Source organism: Nannobrachium achirus (assembly GCF_963921795.1).
Source record: "Nannobrachium achirus genome assembly, chromosome: 23".
NCBI lineage: Eukaryota > Metazoa > Chordata > Actinopteri > Myctophiformes > Myctophidae > Nannobrachium > Nannobrachium achirus.
The window spans coordinates 49,904,775-49,922,749 of record NC_137830.1 but is presented as its reverse complement, the minus strand read 5'-3'; the positions used below and the strand labels follow the sequence as shown (position 1 = coordinate 49,922,749).

The 17,975-nt window shown below is 41.2% G+C and overlaps 2 protein-coding genes across 2 annotated transcripts in view; both read left to right on the top strand.

The window, feature by feature from the left end:
* The window catches only part of LOC308308962 (protein NLRC3-like), a gene marked incomplete at its 3' end in the record, with an annotated part of 204,154 nt that overhangs the window by 113,880 nt on the left and 72,299 nt on the right, over positions 1 to 17,975 (top strand). The gene's annotated exons all lie outside the window — the stretch shown is intronic.
* LOC308308471 (protein NLRC3-like) overlaps positions 1 to 17,975 on the top strand; it is a gene marked incomplete at both ends in the record, with an annotated part of 41,303 nt that overhangs the window by 7,736 nt on the left and 15,592 nt on the right. The window contains one exon of the mRNA XM_080753886.1: positions 12,460 to 14,266. Within this exon, the coding sequence (XP_080610012.1) occupies positions 12,460 to 14,266 (1,807 nt within the window). The remainder of the gene's footprint in view (positions 1 to 12,459; positions 14,267 to 17,975) is intronic.

Here is a 17,975-nt window from a genome sequence, read left to right as displayed (position 1 = left end):
TGTAATACTTTAGATATTAAAAGATAGCAGACATACAAGCTTGCAGCGTGGCACAGAGTGCAGCGCTGCGAGCTTGTAGATCTGCTATATTTTGAAAAATCTTGAAAATGTGTGCAAATCTTTTTTCAAAGCAGACTTTTGTAACTCAAATCTCTGCTTCTGGGGGGTCCCTGGAACAATATGTTTTGAGATGGGGGTCCACGGCTAAATACGTGTAATTTTGGGGGGTCCTTGATATGAAAAGGTTTGAGAACCACTGAGTTAGAAGAAGGATTTAGAAGATATTTATAGAATCGGGTCAAAATTATTCAAGGGGTCCCTGGAACAAATTATTTTCAGATGGGGGGTCCACGGCCAAATGCATATCATTACAGGGGTCCTTGACATGAAAATGTATTATTATTATTTATTTATTTTTGTTTTTTTGTTTTTCAATAACCTTTATATTTAGAAGACAAGTGTAGAGTAAAATATATTTTTCCTATCGGTTCCACAAGCCATGAAGCCTTGAATTAATTCAAGAGTATTTACTTTTCCTTGCATTCCTGACTCTGAGACAGTAATCTGACAACTGATCATCTGTCAATAGGAGACTCTTTGAGACTCTGTCCCTCCTCAAACTATCGACCCTAACCCTTTGTGACAGAACATTTGCAATTTTTTTTTTCTTTTTTGGTGAACTACTCCTTTAACCAGATATTTGTGTGTTTAAAATGTTCCGTCAGAGTTTGTGTCAGAGTTTTGACAGTCAAATGTTTACACAAATAACCAGAGTTCTCTGAAAGAATCAGGAGTTTCTATAAAGAATGTTTCTTTGTTACCAAGTGTTTCTGTAAAGTTAAGTTCATTAAGGTCATGGTTTTGGAGTCATTGACCAATCAGAAGAGCAGGAAAGCTGATGACATCACGTACGACGTCACAGACTATCTTGATGATTCATTGTCTTGATAATTCTGATGTTTTCTTTTCTGTGTATTTGTATACTGTATATATTTACTGTATATTTTGTATTTGTATACTGTATATATTTACTGTATATTTTGTATTTGTATACTGTATATATTTACTGTATATTTTGTATTTGTATACTGTATATATTTACTGTATATTTTGTATTTGTATACTGTATATATTTACTGTATATTTTCTATTTGTATACTGTATATATTTACTGTATATTTTCTATTTGTATACTGTATATATGTTCTGTAAAAACAGAAATTAGACATTTGCCCTGGACCCATACTAGTGAAAATAGCAGATCTACAAGCTCCACCCACCTCTACCCACCTTCACCCACTTTCAGCTTAAGCTACAACAGCCTGGTTTAAATGAGCTGAAAAGCATAAAGTTTTGCCTTTTAAACTAATAAAGTCTGTTCACAATTCCTGCAGGGGAAACTAGGTTTCAGCTGAGGTGATCATGTCTTGTCCAACACACAAGTTCACAGCACATCGCTGACGCCACAAGAGGTGAGCTTGTAGATCTGCTATTGCCGGTCCATGAAGCTATTATGCAACAGTGTCCTGGAACAACCCTCGAGTCTCTCTTTCTCTTTCTCTCTCTCTCTCTCACACACACACACACACACACACACACACACACACACACACACACACACACACCTGTAGTTTACTGTAGGTCACATGACTTCAGGAACTCTCTGCACAAACCACTCCTCCCTCCTCTTCGAGGCAAAAAGTTTCTGTTCTTTGTTCTTTCAGTTGTTTTCACAGTAAGGACAGACAGAGAGACAGAGAGAGGTGGAACAAGACGCACACAGACAGAAGACGGACATTTTGTTGTTAAAACTTGTGAACAGAGTGAGTAGAAATGTATTTATTTTTTATTTCTATTATAGAACCTCACTAATACAGCAGGTTCATGTTAAGTTACAACAATAATAAAAGTCATAAATGCAAGGCGTTTTGATCTTGTACAACGACTATTTGGAAAATGTTTGTATCTAATTGTGTGTGTGTGTGTGGCCATTCTTGGCCATCTGGCCAGTGATGTATATGGGACCAGTTACTCATACAGTATGGAGACCCCTTCATGATAGTTATGTTATGTCAAAACATGCCCATATATGGACATGGACATAATATCCTTAATAATGTCCTTAATATTGACAATATAGGAATTTCCATATATGGGCATAAAACGTACGTAAGTAATGCCAAGCAGGGCCTTGGTGAGTCAGGGCCTTGGTTTGATGCCTGTGGATCTCCATATATGTGCGTGCGTGCGTGCGTGCGTGCGTGTGTGTGTGTGCATAAAGCATGGTAGAGAGATATTTATCTGTGCTTATTCTCTTGTTAGAACTTGTTTGGCAGAAACCAGAGTGGAAAAAAACTCTCTCTGTCTTCAGGTTCAGAGACACGCCTCATCTCTCTGTCTGTCTGTCTGTCTGTCTGTCTGTCTGTCTGTCTGTCTGTCTAGTCCTGCAGGCCCGTGTGGACCAGACCAGACCAGGGCCAGAGCCCAGCCCGCCAAAATGGGCCAATTCTGTATCTCACCAACGGGCCGAGCTGGGCTCAGAACCATGCTCAGATCATTTTGCTGTGCATTTCACCCTAGAACATGACGTCTCAGTGTGCATAGCTAAAATGGAGGGGGGGTGTGGTGGGAGGCTATGGGTTCTCTCACGTATCTATAGCAACACTGAATGCACTAGCTCTCATTGGATTATAGCCAATGAGCTGGCCACTAGAAAAGACTGTCACACATAAACTCTGTGTGTGGCTTAACTTAAAGGTCTGTCCATAATGTCTCTGACCGCTGGACTTTTCATCTGAAAGGTCCGGTTCAACTACAAAATGGCGTCACTTGCATCTTCTGAAAAGCATTACCCTGAATTAGAGTTTGGAAAAAGAAAAGTTTGGTGGTCAGAGACAGTATGGACAGGCCTTTAAGTTAAGGCATAAGAGCTGGTACTTTAAGCCCTTTGCACACAGACAGAGTTTTTTACCGCATGCGACAGGACGCACGAATCGAACTGGGTTCGATCGAGAAAAAAACGCACGGCCGCAGCCACTCGTCGCATGGCTAATTCGGATCCGGTGTGCATGAGGTCATAGAGAATCATTGTTTTCTTTTAAAAAAATGAAATTGTCCGTTTTATCCAAGCGGATAAACGCGCCTGTGTGCAAAGGGCTTAAGACGATCAAAATACAGCCCTTCGTATTTTACCAGATAACCACGGTATATATAATATAATATAATACATCATAACAAACGGTGGCTGGGCAGTGACTGGCCTGGGCCGGGCTGGGCCCCACATTTTAGCCCTGTGCAGGGCTCTCTCTCTCTCTCTCTCTCTCTCTCTCTCTCTCTCTCTCTCTCTCTCTCTCTCTCTCTCTGCTGTTTAAAGGGAAACTCTGCAGTTTAACCCTGTTTACATTAATACCCACCATTTATTGATTGATTGATTGATTGATTGATTGAATGATTGAATACTTTGCTAGCAGTTTCCATATGAAAAGATGTTGTACCAGGGACCCCCATATGACAAGATGTTGTACCAGGGACCCCCCCAACTTAAGGTTTCTGGATCGGGTGGAATTGTCAGATCTACAAGCTCTGTTTTCTGATCTGTTTCATTGACTGTAACCCTGACAGGTTTAATAAAGACCTAGAGATGATCTATTTCATTGACTGTAACCCTGACAGGTTTAATAAATACCCAGAGATGAGTGAGTGTGTGCAGAGAGAGGAGGAGGGAGCTGACAAACATCTCATCCACAGAGCAGAGTCTCCAACATCTCCTCCCCAACCTGGAGCTCCTCACACTGAGTATGTTTATCTATAGATTATAAGTTACTATGTGTACACTTTGATATTAATGTTTATCTATAGATTATAAGTTACTATGAGTACACTTTGATATTAATGTTTATCTATAGATTATAAATTATTACTATGTGTACACTTTGATATTAATGTTTATCTATAGATTATAAGTTACTATGTGTACACTTTGATATTAATGTTTATCTATAGATTATAAGTTACTATGAGTACACTTTGATATTAATGTTTATCTATAGATAATAAAACACTATGTGTACAGTTTGTGAATGAAGTGCTACAAATCACTGTGTGCTGTTCAGTGGTGAAGCTTCTCTATACAGACTGACTGACTGTATATTTTCTTCACTACACAACACTATGTCAGGCACATTATGAGTCCATTAGTTCTCAAATGTTTTACTTGTAAGGACCCCCTTCACTCAGAGAGGGTACCAGTAAGACTCCCTAATCGGGAGATAAGCGACCGTTAGGTCGCAGCGTGATTTTAGGCCAAAATGTGTAGAAGTGTGGAAAATGTGATTGAAAAAATCGGCCTGAAGGTGGCGCTAAATGGGACAGATCCATGTTGATGAGATGAGTGTAGCCATACTGTGTAGCGATTTGCGTGATTTTAGGGCAAAATCTGTAGGAGCAGTGTCCAAAAATGTGTTTGAAAAAATCGGCCTGATGGTGGCGCTATATGGGACAGATCCATGTCGATGACATGAGTGTAGACATACTGTGTAGCGATTTGCGTGATTTTAGGGCAAAATCTGTAGGAGCAGTGTCCAAAAATGTGTTTTAAAAAATCGGCCTGAATGTGGCGCTATATGGGACAGATCCATGTTGATGAGATGAGTGTAGACATACTGTGTAGCGATTTGCGTGATTTTAGGGCAAAAATTGTAGGAGCAGTCCAAAAATGTGTTTTGAAAGAATCGGCCTCATGGTGGCGCTAGAAGAGGGCCATGTGAGAAATGAGGGGTGGGGTCTCCGCGCCACCGAGGCGGACGAATAGGTACCGGCCCCGGCTCTCCCGGACGCTCCTAGCCCGAGTTACGGCATTTTATGTGAGCTGCAGTGTAGGGGGTCCTCCACTGGGGGCGTCACCACTTTTGCATCCGTTCTGGAGCACCAGGAGTCAGTGGTCCCCGGAAATTCCCTGTGAGCAGCCCCGTTGGGGTGGTGATTTGGTCATTTTTGCACATTTGGTAATTTTTTACACCTGGGGGTCCCCCAGGGAGCTCCGGGGGTCCTTGGAGGTTGTAGTTTGGCAGGCAAGGAGTATGTGTGCAAAATTTGGCATGGATCGGGGCAACGGTTGCAGAGATATGAGCAGAGGCAAAAGTGTGACGTGTGACGCGTGACGGACGGACGGACAGACAGCCGGTGGAGGTTTTGGTAGTAAGTGCGACCTAACGGTCGCAACAAATGGAATGGTTCCATTGGGTCCCTTTGGTTCCATTTGTACACTCAGATTCACAGACCTGTTATGGTCATACAGGGCTATTTCAGTAGCTCTGTGTTTCTGGTCATTTTCACAAAAATGTCCCCCACAAGCCAGCATGGAGATGACCCCTGCTTTCATAATGTGATCCAACATTAAAGAATCTTGAACAAACTGACCTTTTCATTCTCATAATAACTGTATAAACATTCATTATGATTCCAGAAGTGTTCATCGCCACAGAGCAGAGTCTCCAACAGCCAGCTGTGTGTCTATGAAGAGTGACTGCTCTAAAGGACTTGCTCCTACCTTCAGTGATGAAATTGGACCTCCACACACACAGTATGTGAATCCATTACAAGATACACAACACTAACATGACACCTGTGTTGCACAGCTAGTGCACATTATTAAAAAAACAGACAGAGTATTTTAATAGGGTTCCCCCTCTGTCCAGTCATTTCCTATAGACTGAAAGCTACTGTGTGCAGTTTGTGAATAATCATTTAACCTACGGCCACTTTGACCTATAAGCTCCACCTATTTTCCATTTTATAAACAAATCACTTAAATCCTGGGATTTCTTTTTTTTTTTGTTATCAATTATTTTATTTTCCATAATCAAAGAAAAATGCAATTAACAGACAAACAACACAAACAATAGCAAAACAAGAAAAGGAAAAGAAAACCCACCCACCCCCTTTCCCCGGACCAACACGGAATGTACAATAGTGCATGCCTGTGCTAGGCTGTTACCACTATATAGTGATTTCTTGAATCATAGCCTTAAGCTTATCTGCAATGTCCGACCACATATTAATGTTTTCTTCTTTTGCTCCGTGTAACCTTGCTATCGACTGCTCTAAATATACTATATCTAGAAAGGTTAAGGCCCACTGGCGAAACGTTAACGTATGAGGAGGTTTCCACCGCGTAGCTACCATCTTCTTCGCCGCCGTTAATCCAGCAAAGAAGATGCGCTTGCGTATATTGTTTAGTTGCAACTGTGAAACGTCATTTAATAAAAATAAAGAAGGAGAAGATATGATATTGATACTAAAAATAGTTGAAAGTTTTGAGGCAACCATATTCCAGAATGACGACACATTTGGGCATTCCCAAACCATGTGAAGGAAGGTACCAATACTATTTGAGGCGCAGAGAGTGCAGTTGGGATTATTCAAAATCCTCATAGCACATAGTCTGCGGGGAGTTAAATAAGTCCGATGAACAAAATTTAAATGAATTTGTTGATGGTCTGGATTTCTAGAAGATAGCCTAATGTTAGACCATACTGTGTCCCAACAAAAGTCAGGGTCCAAATTTGGTACATCATTCCTCCAAACAGTATCAACAGATAGGGGCCCATAACTACAGTCTAATAAAAAACCATAGAGGGTGGAAACCAAACCTCTCGTTCTGTTACCATCACAGATAAACTCATGGAAGGGGTGCAATCTAAGGGGAGCTTGCCATGGGACCCCATAGGTCCTCATGGACGTTCTCAGTTGGAAGTAGAAAAAAAGAGTATTTCCAGGCAGATTGAAGATGTCACACAAATCTCGAAAAGGTCGTAAACCATTTCTATCAAATAAGTCCCCTAATGTACGAATCCCCTTAGCCCTCCACCTTGGAAAGCGAATGGGGCGATCCTCGATTAAAAGTCTTTGATTATTGAACACTGGGGAAAATAAGTTCCATTTACAATCAATCTTACACATCTTTTCAGCTGCCCTCCATACTGCCACTAAATGAGAAATGATAGGTCCAAAGCGAACTTTGCATTGATGTGTAGTTATGTTTGAATAGATAAGATCTCTCAATTCAACAGGCTGCACTAAACTCTCCTCAAGCTCTCTCCAAGAAACCTTATTTGCTGGGTTAAACCAATTTAAAAGGGGGCGGAGCGTGAAGGCCCAATAATAAAATTTAAAGTTGGGCAATGAAAGGCCGCCATCATCTCTAGCACGTTGTAATAGAGAAAGTTTAAGACGAGGGCGTTTCCCTTTCCACACAAACTTAGATATCGAAGAGTGAAGCTTATTCCAGTATTGCGGCGGTAATCCTGGGATTTCTTGAGAGTTTTAGCTATTGTACAGTGGTAGCATGGCTCCCCCTAATGGACACTGGAGGAACATGAAGCTGACTGTTGTTATGGTGTGTTGCACTGGGTGCTTGAGCCCCAGTGTTGCTGCTTGCTGTTTATTACTCTTTCTATTATTATACTCATTAATTCACTGAGCTGAAACCCATGGGATTTTACTCTCTCATGCTTGAATACCTTTCCCAATCACGTGCTGATTATAGACATGTTTCTGTTGTTTTGTATGATTGCAGAAGTGTTGACCACAGAGCAGAGTCTCCAACAGCCAGCTGTGTGTCTATGAAGAGTGACCGGTCTAGAGCAGAACCTCTTAACTTCAGTGATGAACCTGGACCTCCACACACACAGTATGTGAATGAACACAGTGCATCTCTCTCTGCTAAGAGCTTTGCCACTGCTTGGTCAGGATGGGACAATGGATTGCTATCTGCTCTACATTAGCCAGGGACCCTCAAGCCCAGAAGGGGAGATGACCTGTGATGTCATGTTGTACTTTTTATTTCAGTTTTTCTATTAGTTTGGTCCTTAAGGTCCACAGAATGAGAGGCCTGCTCTGCCCCAAAACTGTGAAAAGTGATGATTTTTTGATGACTCGTCACTTTTGGGGGGCCGAAATTTAGCCCAAGGAATGTTTTTTCATGCAAAACCAATGCTTGCAATGGATTCATAATAATGAAGAACCCCTAGTTTGACCACTCACATGCTACTTAAAGAAGATTTCTTCTTTTTTAAATATTTTTCTTTTCCTGTATATTGTTTCACGATGTTTCCGGCAGAGCAGACCTCTCATTCTGTGGACCTTAATGACCAAACTAATAGATAAAACTGAAATAAAAAGTACGGCATGACATCACAGGTTGAACCCTATTCCTTGAGCTTTTGGGCTTGTGGGTCCCTGGCTACATGGAAAGGGTCTTCTTGAGACAACTTGTTGTGATTTGATGTATTTGGCCTTTTGGACCTCCTAAATCGGTGCTTCCCAAACTTTTTAGCCTGTGACCCAAAAGAGAAACGTTTGCCCGGGACCCAAAATGGTGGAAACAGCAGATCTACAAGCTCATAACGGGTCAGGGACTTTCACGGACTGCTGGGATTCATTCAACCAGTGCCCTAAATGATATGTATTTGGGAATACCACGTCGTTCCGACTCGTTCGCCCTCCTGGTCGTTCGCCCTGGGCGTCTGTCTGGCGTAATGTTAAAAAACGTAACATTTAAACCTAAGTTTTTAAATAATTGTAGTGGAGTAAAGGTTCAATATTCGGATCTGAGATTTAGTGGAGTAGAAGTAAAAGTATTGCAAATTGGAAATACCCAAGTAAAGTAAGAACAAATAAAACTCAATATTGTACTTAAGTACAGTTAAGTACAGTTAAGTACCGTACAACCCCACCACAGACCAGCAGAAAGAATGAGGGCGAACAGCCGAGAGGGCGAACAAACTTGTTACCTGCCAGCAAAGTGAACCTGCTTTTAGCTTGCGCACAAACGTAAAAGTGTAGCTTTTTTTCATGTTTCACACACTGTTGTCATGCTTCACATGACATCACAATATAGAATAGAAATGGTAAGAAGGAATTCATTTTGCATTTCCTTGCAACCACACTTGCAATTTCCCAGAATTGCACCTTTCTAGTTAAATTGATATCTAGCTTTTATTTGTTGATGCTACAATGTGTAGAGGAGACACAACCTAAGAATGTTAGAATGTTACTCTCTTTGCTGTATTAAGACATTTAACAATAAAGAATCTTGAACAAACTGACATTTTTGGTCTATTTTTGTGATTCCAGAAGTCTTCACCACAGACCAGAGTCTCCGACAGACAGCTGTATGAGTGACTGGTCTAGAGAAAGACCTCCTGACTTCAGTGAACCTGGACCTCCACACACACAGTAAGATCACTGGTCTGTAGGAACTAGAGAATGTCTTGTATCTGCTCACAGATGTAGACAGTGCTAGAGTATCTCTCTGTCATCTGTAGGAACTAGAGAATGTCTTGTATCTGCTCACAGATGTAGACAGTGCTAGAGTATCTCTCTGTCATCTGTAGGAACTAGAGAATGTCTTGTATCTGCTCACAGATGTAGACAGTAGTAGAGTATATCTCTGTCATCTGTAGTGATCTTTGGTTCACTGATTCTTAGCCCAGGTTGTTTTGGACATGCACCGGGGTTCCTCAGTGCTCTCTACTTGGTAAGAACATAGCCGATCTACAAGCTCATGTCAGAACGTGTCATGTCGTGAGCTTGTAGATCTGCTACTTTAACCAGGTATGGTTAAATAATCAGAATGAACCCTAGAAACTAGAGATGTGTGTGTGTGTGTGTGTGTGTGTGTGTGTGTGTGTGTGTGTGTGTGTGTGTGTGTGTGTGTGTGTGTGTGTGTGTGTGTGTGTGTGTGTGTGTGTGTGTGTGTGTGTGTGTGTGTGTGTGTGTGTGTGCGCGCGTGTGTGGAGAGATCCAATCATTTCGTTTGTCAGTGGTTTTTATGTCCTGCTTTCATAATGTGATGCAACAATAAAGAATCTTGAACCTTTTCATTCTCATTATAACTGTATAAATGTTACAGTAAGGCCAAGATCCCACAGTGATGTGACGGCACCGTCACTGTAGGATGTTGGCCTTACTGTAATATTTATTATAATTCCAGAAGTGTTGAACACAGAGCAGAGTCTCCAACAGCCAGCCTTCTGTCTATGAAGAGTGACTGGTCTAAAGGACTTCCTCCTGCCTTCAGTGATGAAACTGGACCTCCTGATACACAGTATGTGACTCCAACTACATTACACTCTATGGCCTTCATTTATCAATGGAGTGTAAAAAACAGCCTATTTTGAGTAGGCCAACGTTCAAGTGGTATTTACGAACACGTCCTAAATAGACACACCTGGCATACATTTGATCTCAGCGTTGATAAATGTGCAGGCTGAAATTTAAATAACACGCCCTTAATTATTCTCAAAACGCCCGATTTCACGACTAGAACAACCCGAATACGACCTAACAACGAAAGGAAAGCCAATAGAAGAGAGTTTACTCAGAAGTCGCTTCAAGTTCATTCCCATGTCAGCGTCCCACACAGACCACAAACGCACACACGCATCACCAAGCCCAGCAGCATTTTGGTTCACTGTGGAACAATTATTACCATTTATTGATTGATATAGATTGCTTCCATACCACTAGATTTTAATTGCTTGTCATTGTAACTTGAAAATAAAATTGGCGTGCATGTCCATGATAGCCTATGCTTTTATAAAATAGACTATATTTTCACAGGGATTATTTATTAGTGTGTAGCTATATTTTGGAGTGGATACATGTGTCAGATAGTTAGACAATGCTGCTCCGCATGTCTACAATGGAATAAGAGGTGTAAAATGAATCCTACACCACCTCAGAACCTGACGCCAACGTCAAAGTCAAGTTGAAATGATAAATGCCGACACTCTTCTGTGTACGCCCAAATTTTGATCTGCACCACGTTGATAAATGGAGGCCTATAACTCTATACAATATACCTGTACACATATTGGCCCTAATTTAGTTTTGGCGTACTCTGGGATTTACGCAATAGTCGGCATCTATCACCGACTCGGGCGCCCTAGCTAAATCATTAGAGCATGATATGATATATATGATATAGTACTTTATTGTCAGTTCACACTTGAAATTTGTCTTACGACACAGCAGTCATGTATTCAAAACATATATACAAACATTTGTAACACATCAAGGCATACGTGACACGCTGAGTCGCGGTGCAGCCCCTGTACCAGCGCACCAAAATTATTGCCCTGGGCTACATCTGTCCAATATGTGGTGCTTTTAGACTGATTAGCACAAAATTACCATTTTTTATCCCTAAGACCCCCGACTAAACTGGGCAGTGTGTTTGTACCATGCAGGCCAGGTCAAGTAATTCATTTTCATCTATACAATATATTGTCTAAAAGCTTGGTGAAAAGAGTAGATCTACAAGCTCACAAAATTATGGCATCACAGCCCTTCCTGAGCTTGTATATCAGTGCTAATCATTGTACAACAAAGTATACAGGTCTTAAGCGGTTAATTCAATAATATAAGTTAATATATTAAACTATCTATTATCTATATTCTATTGTCTTCATCTCCACAGAGAGAGACTCAGAACCACACCTGAACAGAAGACATCCAGTCAAACCACAAGTGAACAAAGTAAGACTGGACTGGATTTTACACTAATTAACATTTTATATCAATTAATAAAATGTTTAAATAGCAGAAAACATCACCAGACTAAATGTCCACATTGTATTCCTGTATCAATGTCCAAATACTGGTGATTAACTTATGCATTTAGACAAAAACAAATGATACAAAGATGGGGTGTAACGATACATCTGAACAACGATACGAAACACATCACAATACATGGTTGACGATACGATACATGGACGATATTGGTTCATTCATCGTGATACGATACAATTCGATTCAATGATTTAAAATCAATATAGTTTTTTAGGTAAAAATGTATTATTATGGATACAAATAAGTAAACCCTGTGATTATTTAGCAAATATATGGAGATTACACACATTTATCGATAGACCAAGAGTAGCTATACGGAATGGAAAAGTAATTAAACCCCTCTTTCTAATTTTACCTCTTAAAATTGCTAAATACAAGGCACCAATACTTAGTTTTGATAGAATAGATTATTTGCATTGCAAAACGATTCCATACCGATTATTGCATTTTAAACGATACAATACGATATGCAGGGCCAAACGGTACGATATTTGCTTTTGCAAATCGATTCAGTAGATCATTGCAAATTAAAAACGATTTTTCGATTCAGTTACTATATCGTTACACCCCTAATACAAAGTTATTTATTATGCTGTTTTTTTTCACTCTTTTTTGACAGATTGTATAGCTTTTCAGAAAGGTATTTAAGACATAGTTTTAATGGTATATTAGATGTAAAGTTATACATTAACTTGAATGTTTAACATGTCTTCATTGTCTTCTCATAGCAGGTGTCAGTCCACAGGAGCAGTTAAAGGTTTATAAGGTCGGTTTGAACCGTCTTGATCGTGTGACATACGTCACTGAAGTGCCCTCCCTCAGCAGCATCTACACAGAGCTCTACCTCTCAGCGGGAGAGAGTGAAGGGGTTAATACCCAACATGAGGTCTGGCAGCTTGAGACAGCTTCCAAGAAGAGGACCCTCCATGACCAACCAATCAAATGCAGTGACATCTTTAAGCCCCTCCTCCTTGGCAGAGATAAACCAAACAGAAGAGTTCTGACCAAGGGCATCGCTGGTATTGGAAAAACCTTCTCTGTGCGTAAGTTCACTCTGGACTGGGCAAGGGGTTTGGAAAATCAAGATGTCATTCTCCTGATTCCCTTTTCATTCCGGGAGCTGAACCTGGTCAGAGATGAGCAGCACAGTCTTCTCTCACTGATCCATCGTTTCCACCCAGAATTAAAGAAGGTCACAGCAGAGCAGCTCGCTGTCTGGAAGGTTGGCCTCGTCTTTGATGGTCTGGATGAAAGCAGGTTTCCGCTGAAATTCGAGAACATTGACATTGATTCTGATGTCTTCAACAACAATGACATCATCTCTGATGTCACAGTGACATCATCAGTGGGCTTGCTGTTGACAAACCTCATCAAGGGGAATCTGCTCCCCTCAGCCCTCCTCTGGATAACTACCAGACCTGCAGCAGCCAATCAGATCCCTCCTGCACATGTTGACCTGGTGACAGAAGTACGAGGATTCACAGACCCCCAGAAGGAAGAGTTCTTCAGGAAGAGATTCAGTGATGATGAGAAGCTGGCCAACAAAATCATCTCACACATGAAGACGTCAAAGAGCCTCCACATCATGTGTCACATCCCAGTCTTCTGTTGGATCACTGCTACCGTTCTGGAGGACATGTTGAAGACAGACGAGACAGAAAGGCTGCCCAAGACCCAGACTGCGATGTACAGCCACTTCCTGTGGGTTCAGACCAAGAGGAAGTGGAAGAAGTATCATGGTGTGAATCAACAGCAGCTCATGGAGAAGGACAGGGAGGTTCTTCTGAAGCTGGGAAGGCTGGCGTTTGATCATCTGGAGAAAGGTAGCATGATGTTCTACCAAGAAGACCTGGAAGAGTGTGGTCTTGATGTGACAGACGCCTCGCTGTACTCAGGAGTGTGCACAGAGATCTTCAAAGAAGAGACTGTTCAATCTGAGGGAAAGGTCTACAGCTTTGTTCATCTGAGCCTCCAGGAGTTTCTGGCTGCAGTCTACCTGTTCCACTGTTACACACAGAGGAACATGAAGGTACTGGAGACATTCCTGGGAGGAGAGGAGGAGGAAGAAGAAGAAGAAGAAGAAGAAGAAGAAGAAGAAGAAGAAGAAGAAGAAGAAGAAGAAGAAGAAGAAGAAGAAGAAGGAGGAGGAGGAGGAGGAGGAGGAGAAGAAGAAGAAATGACCCTGGATGTCTTTCTGAAAAGAGCCTTCAAAAAATCCACGAAGAGTAAGAATGGTCACCTGGACCTCTTTATCCGCTTCCTTCATGGCCTCTCACTGGAGTCCAACCAGAGTCTGTTAGGAGGTCTACTGTTTCAGACAAAAAACAGTCCAAAGAGCATCCAGAGAGCCATCAACAACCTGAAGAAGATGAAATGTGATGATGAAGATATTTCTCCTGACAGATGTATCAACATCTTCCACTGTTTGATGGAGATGAACGACCACTCACTGCATCAGGAGATCCAACAGTACATGGAGTCAGGGGACAGATCAAAGACAGAACTGACTGAGAGCCAGTGTTCAGCTCTGGCCCACATGCTGCTGACATCAGAGGAGGTTCTGGATGAGTTGGACCTGGACAAATACAACACAACATCAGGCTGGGGGAAATCCAGGCTGGTCCCAGCTGTGAGGAACACCAGAAAGGCTCGGTTAGTAGTCATGTGAATAGAAAACCTATTAGACGAGAATCACATCTAACACTATAAGTAGAAATGATGGTTAATGTAAAATATCCAATAATAATCAGGTCTGGTGGTATTGTGTTTATGTGCAAATAAAAAAAATTGTCCTATTAAAAAGATCTGTGGCTAATAAGACATTAATACATTATAATTGACCCCTATAACAAAAAAAAACACCTTACATATATAATAATATAATATTACCAGTGTAGTTAAATAAAACAGACATGAGTTATACTGTACCTGTATAATATATAATAATATCACAACAGTGACATTATGTTCCTATGTCCACAGTCCAGTAGCTCCTCTAACCAAACACTTGATTTATTCACCAAAAAACACAGTCTAATATGCTGTGTGTGTGTGTGTGTGTGTGTGTGTGTGTGTATGTGTGTGTGTGTGTGTGTGTGTGTGTGTGTGTGTGTGTGTGTGTGTGTGTGTGTGTGTGTGCGTGCGTGCGTGTGTGCGTGTGTGCGTGCGTGCGTGCGTGCGTCCGTGCGTGCGTGCGTGCGTGCTCACACACTTTTACTGGCAATAGATTTTGGCAGTAAAAGAGTTAAATTAATTATTTCCATGGACATTAAATCATTGTTTTATTTGATGACCTTCCTATCCTGGCATTTGACCTTTGTGCCCTCAAAACGTTGACAACACCAAAGGTCAAGTGGTCTTGACCCTAGAATGACCAAACTCCTATGAACATAAAATAACCATTAAAGACACACAACAAACAGTTCAAATGTTCACATTAGTGGTCCTCCTGGTTTAAGTGGAAATGCTTCTGGGGCTGCGTTGATACAACCCTCACCATGTGGTTAATATTTGGGGTTGAATGATTTCTTTTTTCATGATTTTGGATTTTCTTTTTCCTTGAACATGAACTTGATCTAATCTGTGTTGATAATCTCTGTTTTTACATATTCTACATGTACAGGCTTGTTGGCTACAACCTTTATGAGCCAGATTATGAGATTGTGTCTTCAGCTCTCAGCTCTAATCCTTCACATCTCAGAGAATTGGATCTCAGTTATAACAACGTGGAGGATTCATTCATGGAACTCATCTCTGCTGGATTAAAGAGTCCACATTGTGAACTGGAGATACTGAGGTCAGATTAATTAACCAGCATTATTTAGATTAGTTCTGTTTTATGATTTATTGTTTGATTCTAATAAGAGGAGTGTGCATTAAATTGACATCATGGTAGAATCATGATGCGGTGTTGGTAAGGTAAGGTAAACTTTATTTGTCCACAAGGGAAATTTGTCTTGGGCTTTCACCCCTGCTACAGCCACACACAAAACATCAGTAACAAAATACATGGTAGAAATACATGACACAGGGGGGGACACAACATTACACAAGTGCACAGTGATTAATCAATACTCTCAGTCAGTGCTGTTTCAGAGCCTCGTTCAACAATCCAATGGACACGGGTACAAATGATTTTTTAAACCTAATGTACTTCCACGTCGGTTCACTATACCTTCTTCCGGAAGGAAGAAGTACAAACTTCCCATGTAACACATGGGTAGCATCACCAATTATTTTCTGAGCCTGCCTTAGTGCCGCCTGCTCGTAAATAGACTGCAGAGAGGGGAGTTGTCTTACTCCTATAATCTTCCCTGCAGTCTGAACCAATCTCAGCAATTTGGACCTCAGTTGCACTGAGAGATTACCGAACCAAACTGTGATGCCAAATCTAACCAGGCTCTCCAAAACTGCCCGATAAAACACCAACATAAACTTTTGGTCTACACCGTGAACCCTCAGACGGCGGAGGAAATGTAGTCTTTGCTGTAGTTTACTACAGAGACCGTCCACGTGTGTATTCCAAGTTAGTGAATGGTCAATGGAAATGCCCAAGTATTTATATGAAGAAACCTGTGAGATGGCCGAGTCATGAATGACCACAGGCCTGTGGTCACCAACGCTCATAGGGTCAAATACCATCTCCTGTGTCTTCCTAACATTGAGAACAAGGTAGTTGTCATCACACCAACTGACAAACCTCTGTACCTCTAGAAAATACTCAGCTAGATCCTTATCCTTATCCAGTAGTGCTAAGATGGCAGTATCATCTGAGAATTTAATAATGTAATTATTCGGGTTATCACTTCTACACTCATTTGTGTACAAAGTAAAAAGGACAGGTGAGCTAACGCAGCCCTGAGGTGCTCCAGTACTTATGGTCCTGGGCTCTGACAAAATACCATTCACACTGACCCTTTGTGTGCGTTCAGTTAAAAAGGAATAATACCACCTGATAATAAGGGGATGGACATTAAGGTCCCTTAACCTCTTAATTAAGAGATGTGGCTGTATTGTATTAAACGCTGAGCTGAAATCTACAAGAAGAAGGCGTGCATAAGCTTTGTTCTTTTTGTCATTGTCCAAGTGTTTCAAAAGAAAATAATCCAAGGCCAAAACTGCATCCTCTATACCCCTGTTACTCCTGTATGCAAACTGAAAAGTATCTAATGAACAACCCACCGCTGCCTTCAGCAAACAGATAATGATTTTCTCAAAACACTTCATAATTACTGAAGTCAGAGCGACTGGGCGGTAGTCATTGTTTTCCTTGCAGCATGCCTTTTTGGGGACAGGTATTATAATAGAGTCTTTCCAGATAGATGGAACAGTACATGAGTCCAGTGACTTTTGATAGATGGGACACCAAGGTTAGTCCTCACTCTGGCCACTAGGCGGCGGGTGAGCCAAACAGTATCTATGCCAGGCTGTTTTTTTTTTTCAATACTACTCCACTACATCTCGGATCCAAATATTGTAGGCTACTTTCACTCCACTACAATTATATAAAACTTTAGTTACTTTGCAGATATAAATTATTATTATAAAACATAGTACCTTCTTTAGCCCTGTTTTATACCTATAGAGAATAGTTGAAAATAGCCGATCTACAAGCTCACAGCGCGTCGCGCTGTGACACGTTGTGAGCTTATTTTGATGCTATCACTTTCGTAGCCTACTTTTACCCAAGTACATTTTGAATTCCGCACTTTAACTTGTAACAGAGTATTTCAATAATGCAAAAAAATCGCCCTATGATCACAGCAGCTGCAACCCATGGCCATCAGGATCAAGCCTTTATTCTCCAACAATGTTGCTCGCAGAGAATAGCAGACCTCCAAGCTCAGAGTCACTACGGGCACATCCACAACGTGATGTGAGCTTGTAGGCTATAGTAATAGTATGACTGAAGCTTGTACAGTCAGCTGTTCTCAGCGTGCAATGCCGTTGCGGCCGGGTGACGTCTCACCAGCCAACACAGAAGAGGTACGAATGAACTGAAACCCGCGCTGAGCGCTGAGCGCACCCCAAAACAACACATTTGGGGAATTGATTACATGAAACATTTTAGGCACCTGCGCATGAAGTCTCAAATTTGGTAAACAAGAAATCTGTCTATATAATGCTGCGCTCATACTGTATATTAGGCTATAGCCTAATTTGAAAACTACCCAGTAGCATTTGGGAAGGCATAGCCTCCCCTATGCTCTGGCATCACATCACACTGATACGCTACAGTAAATACAATATGTGATCCATCATGGCTGCTAGGGAATTATCACGTCCACTTACACAATCATTGAGTGTCAAACTGGTGTAAACACAGACTGGAAGGTTTG